This window comes from Phaseolus vulgaris, chromosome 11 (genome assembly GCF_051622355.1).
Source record: "Phaseolus vulgaris cultivar YP4 chromosome 11, ASM5162235v1, whole genome shotgun sequence".
NCBI lineage: Eukaryota > Viridiplantae > Streptophyta > Magnoliopsida > Fabales > Fabaceae > Phaseolus > Phaseolus vulgaris.
Genome location: NC_143508.1, coordinates 13,153,461 through 13,157,917, shown reverse-complemented (window position 1 = coordinate 13,157,917; position 4,457 = coordinate 13,153,461). Strand labels below are relative to the sequence as shown.

Here is a 4,457-nt window from a genome sequence, read left to right as displayed (position 1 = left end):
CTTTTTAGTGCCTTCTGCATCATGTTCTTTAGTTATTTATTCTGCAACAATTCTTTTTTGTTAATCATGTTGTTGTATTTAGAATAATAGACTAAGTTCAAGAGCGTGGTAACAAACTTTTTAAGAAATTCTAGAAGTTTTTTCAAAATAAACAAACAACAATATTTGAATAAAGTAATTTTACAAAAGGAGGAACTCCTATTTATAGAGTAAAGTTTGACTACTCTTTACAAATGTCTTTCTATTTACTTGGGATACCTATTTTAACGTGGACATGTGGAATAAGTTACAACCTTCACATGTAATGAATAAACATGTGGAGAAAATTACAACCTTCAGAGGTGCATGTTTGAGCTTAACTACCTTAATCAAGAGTACTCATGAGTTAGTTAATCACATGCATGTACCTTTCTACTTTATTTTTATTTGGACATCTAGTTGTGACCTTTTAGAAGCTTGGACATTCTAGAATATTCTAAATCATTCTACAACTTTATAATTTACTTTATTCATTTCTTAATTGGTTCTTCAAGTCCTCATTCCTTCTTCTTATAAATCTTCCTTGAAATTTATTCTTTATTTTTTCCTTTTGTTTTTCTTTAGCCATGTTTCTTGTATAACTCGTGGAAAAGCTTTCTCTTCTTCTCTTTCTCCTTAATTTGCTTCTTCCTCATCCATGCTCACCTCATAATAAGCCAATGTATTTCAACAGTTTGATCTTGAAGTTCATATAACTTATTATCAATGTTAGTGAATATGTTCATACAAAAATGACAATGACTCTATTGAGATGCATAAAAGACAACCATTCAATTAAACATAATTTATTTAAAAGGTGACTATGAAATACCCCTAATAGTAGTGACATACGTAATTATATGACCATGCAATTGAGCACTTTCTTCTTGGCCACTGCTAGTACAACTGGTTCTTTAGTTTCATTGTCTTCATGAGTTCGTTGTTGTCTTTCAAACATAAACCATACACCATTGACCTTTCCAAAATCCATTTTTTGTAAAGATACATTATTCAATTAATTATTTATGCTTAATGTATCTAAAGTTTCCCCTCTTACAACCTTGAAATGCTCTTAATTTTCTTAAATAAAAACTCCATATGATAAACAATAATTTGTCAATATTTTAGGCTTCTAACACATGATAGTTTATCTTGATCCCAAATTTGATTTCATAACGAAGAACCAAATCACTCTCATTTGACAAGACATGACCTAAGTATCAACATCTAAATGATGATAAAAGTCAAAATATTTTTCTTAATTTTTATACCTCCTAGAACTCTTGACTATAACGTGTTTGTTTTTAAGACATTTTTTATGGACCAAATATAATAATAATATCTACGTTTCTAACTTTTGAAGTGAAAACAAAAAATTAAACTTTGTATTAGTGTAAAACACCTTTATCATGTCACTATATATTAATACAAAATAACTTGATCTCAAGAAAAGTTTAAACATTCTAAACTTCCAACATTTATTTTATAAGTTCATTGCAATTATTTATACCATATTAACTCTTCTTTGTAAAATATCAAATGAAAATTAACTTAATTTTTTAATAAGATCTAATTCATTTTTTTTTATTAATTATTCATTTCGTAAAAAATCTTAATTTATAACTCCTTAATGGTGTTCACACGCACAATTTATCATTTTTAATGAAAACGAGAGAAAAAAGTATTATTATATGATAGTTTCAGAAATATATTAATATAGAAAACTTAATATTTTTGAATAAATTAATATTTTAAAGATGATAGATGGATATAGTATGAATTATTAAAAAAGTTTAAGTGTAAAAATTATATAAGAATATGATCATAGAGAGTGTATTAACTCTACATTTGAATTATATATAAAAAAAATAATTGGAATATGTTGATCTAAAATGAAAAAATTATAAATTGTAAACTATTTTTTTTATAAAAGTTTATAATTATAGAATAACCCTTCATTCATTATCTCATCTCAAACTAGGTTTATTTCTTCTTCATGTAATAAAATTTAAGATTTAGGGTTTAGAGTTATATTGTTTATACTTTAATTTAAAAATATTTAATTTTAATTTTTTTTATTTATTATGATGAAATTTTTTCTTATTCAACGTTTTTAGAGTATTTCTCTCACGCATGGATTACTTTTAATAAAAAAAATTCCAATGATCTTAAATTTACTGATATGTGAACATAATTTAAGAATAAAGTGTTATATGATCTGACCTTAAACTTATGGGCATATAATCTGCATTGAAGATGTTTTAAGAATGAAAAGAATTATTGATAAGTGAAATTGTAGAAAGGTTTGAGAAGACACAGAAGGTGGTAAGAAAGCAAAACAGTGAAAAGAGATGTAGCATGGAAAAGGATGAGACCCACACTCCACATAGCCACCCTTTTATTTATTGTAGAAGTAGTTCAAACTTAAGATGCATAAAAATACCACTCATGGCTTTCAAATTATAACAATGTGATCTGCAATGAAACCATTTATGACTTTATGTTCACATGCAGGCACGCGAGTATAAAGTGGTGCGCTATATCGCATTCAACTCCTTCTATTTTTAGTTTGTATCATTCAATCACAAATTGCCCTTTCTTCACTTTACACTTATCTCTAATTTCAGCCCTACCTATTCGTACACGTAAACATAAATGTGTAGTAGCTAGTGATGTGCTTATTTGATGCACTGCACCTTTCATTATTCTTCGTTTTGTTCACACACTTCACTTGGTTGTGGTTGTGTTCTGAGGTCCTACAACATGACACGCACATCCCCTCCATCAAACCTAGCACACCAACTCACCTCACACCCTTTTAGGGAAAGAGAAAAAATCTTCACTTTCACACAGCCACATCTTCACCAACGTCTCTAACCACCGCTAAATGCTAACCACTCCCATTTTCTTAATACAAACTACAATGTTACCACTTTCACTTCCATTACAAGATCAAACCACCCAATACAAAATTCAAAAAAATAATTGGACATTTTATTTATACAAATAAAAAGGTTACATCAAGATCATATGCTAACGTTTATCTTAGATTAGAAACCAATAAAGCAAATCTTCGTTAACACACAACACAACAACACAATAATCAACCTACAGTAAAAACCAGTACTCTATTGTAAGCGGTTAGATTAGAAGTTAATGATGAAAGAGCTAAAATATCTTGGTCCATCCTACGGTTGAGAAACTCTTACTTTCCCCAACATGAAACGTCGTCGTGGCGAGTGGTCGAAATCTTCTTCAACGATGATCCTCCGTCACACGCCACCTCCGTTCAGACGCCTAACCCTTCCAATCCCCTGCTTTCATACAATAAATAAACCAAAATAAATAATTAAATAAAAATTAATATATACCAATAAATGACTATTTCTTGTTAGAAGAAAAAAAATTAAGTAAAACAAACCCGGGGATCACGACCGGAAACGGCGTCGTCGTTCTCGCGTGGTCGCTTCAACGAGGATGTTGCCGTTTCCGGTTCACATGCGGAACGAGAAGCACCTTCGTCGTCGTCGTCGTTTTTGCACCCGCTGAAACACGACCACTCGCTGCCGGAGGAGCTCGCCGGGGGCGGCGATGTGGAGGACCACGGCACGACCTGATTCTCGCCGTCCTCCTCGCCGGATACATCGTCGTCCTCGGTGTCTGGTTCCTCGTCATTGCCGGATTCGGTCTCGTCCTGTTCTTCCGCGGTGGAGGCGGCGCATCGGTTGCAGATGGAGGCGGCGTTGGCGAGTCTGGCGCCGGAGGCCTTCCACGGCGTGGAAGAGTGGCACGTGCGGCAGAGGAGCGTTCGCGAGTGTCTGGCGACCAAGAAGTTGGCGCCGTGAACCTTTGCGTCGCAGTCCCAGCATAAGCTGGCCTGGTCCGACTCGCAGAAAATCCTCGCCGGAAGCTTGCACAGTTCGCACTTCTTCATCTTCCACTCTCACGAAGATTGTTTGGAAACTGTTTTTTTTATTCTTTTCTTTCTCTCTCTGATTATTTTGTGCGATTTTCTTTTTCTTTTTATTTTCTTTCTCCGTTGGGAAGGTAAAAGAAAAGGGAAGAAAGAGGCTCTGATTGTCGGCGAAATTTATAAAGGAAATTCCAACCTCCGTGTCCTAGGCCCAAACTGCCCCTCTGTTGCTTCTGCACTCTCCATATTTTTTTTATTTCAAATCCAAAAATTCCTTTCATAATGCAAACACTCAAAATTATTTTTGTTATAATTTTTTCTTTCTTTCTCTTTTCAATACTATCCCAATCAAATCAAATGTTATTAATTAAAGTACTCGTAGTTTTTTGTTAGTTAACACAAAATAATATAATAATTAATAAGATATTTGAATTGCACACTTTACCTGATTTATTTCAATTATAAGATATTTTAATAAAAGTGAAATAATTCAAATAACTTGCATTATTAATCAAATAATGAAAAA

The 4,457-nt window shown here is 32.5% G+C and overlaps 1 protein-coding gene across 1 annotated transcript; it reads right to left on the bottom strand.

Moving 5' to 3' along the window:
* Nucleotides 1–2,990: 2,990 nt before the first annotated feature.
* LOC137834734 (uncharacterized) lies at nucleotides 2,991–4,088 on the bottom strand. Its single transcript, XM_068642897.2, has 2 exons — nucleotides 3,440–4,088; nucleotides 2,991–3,332 (listed from the first exon to the last, which is right to left on the bottom strand). Exons 1-2 carry the CDS (start codon nucleotides 3,950–3,952, stop codon nucleotides 3,291–3,293), a joined length of 555 nt encoding a protein of 184 aa, XP_068498998.2. The 5' UTR covers nucleotides 3,953–4,088; the 3' UTR covers nucleotides 2,991–3,290.
* Nucleotides 4,089–4,457: the final 369 nt, after the last annotated feature.

Bases quoted from the DNA above. Each gene is read 5' to 3' on its own strand.
- LOC137834734 (XM_068642897.2), bottom strand. From the start codon at position 3,952: ATGAAGAAGTGCGAACTGTGCAAGCTTCCGGCGAGGATTTTCTGCGAG. The intron at 3,333-3,439 runs GTTTGTTTTACT...GTATGAAAGCAG, and splicing joins TTTCCGGTCGTGATCCCCGG to GGGATTGGAAGGGTTAGGCG.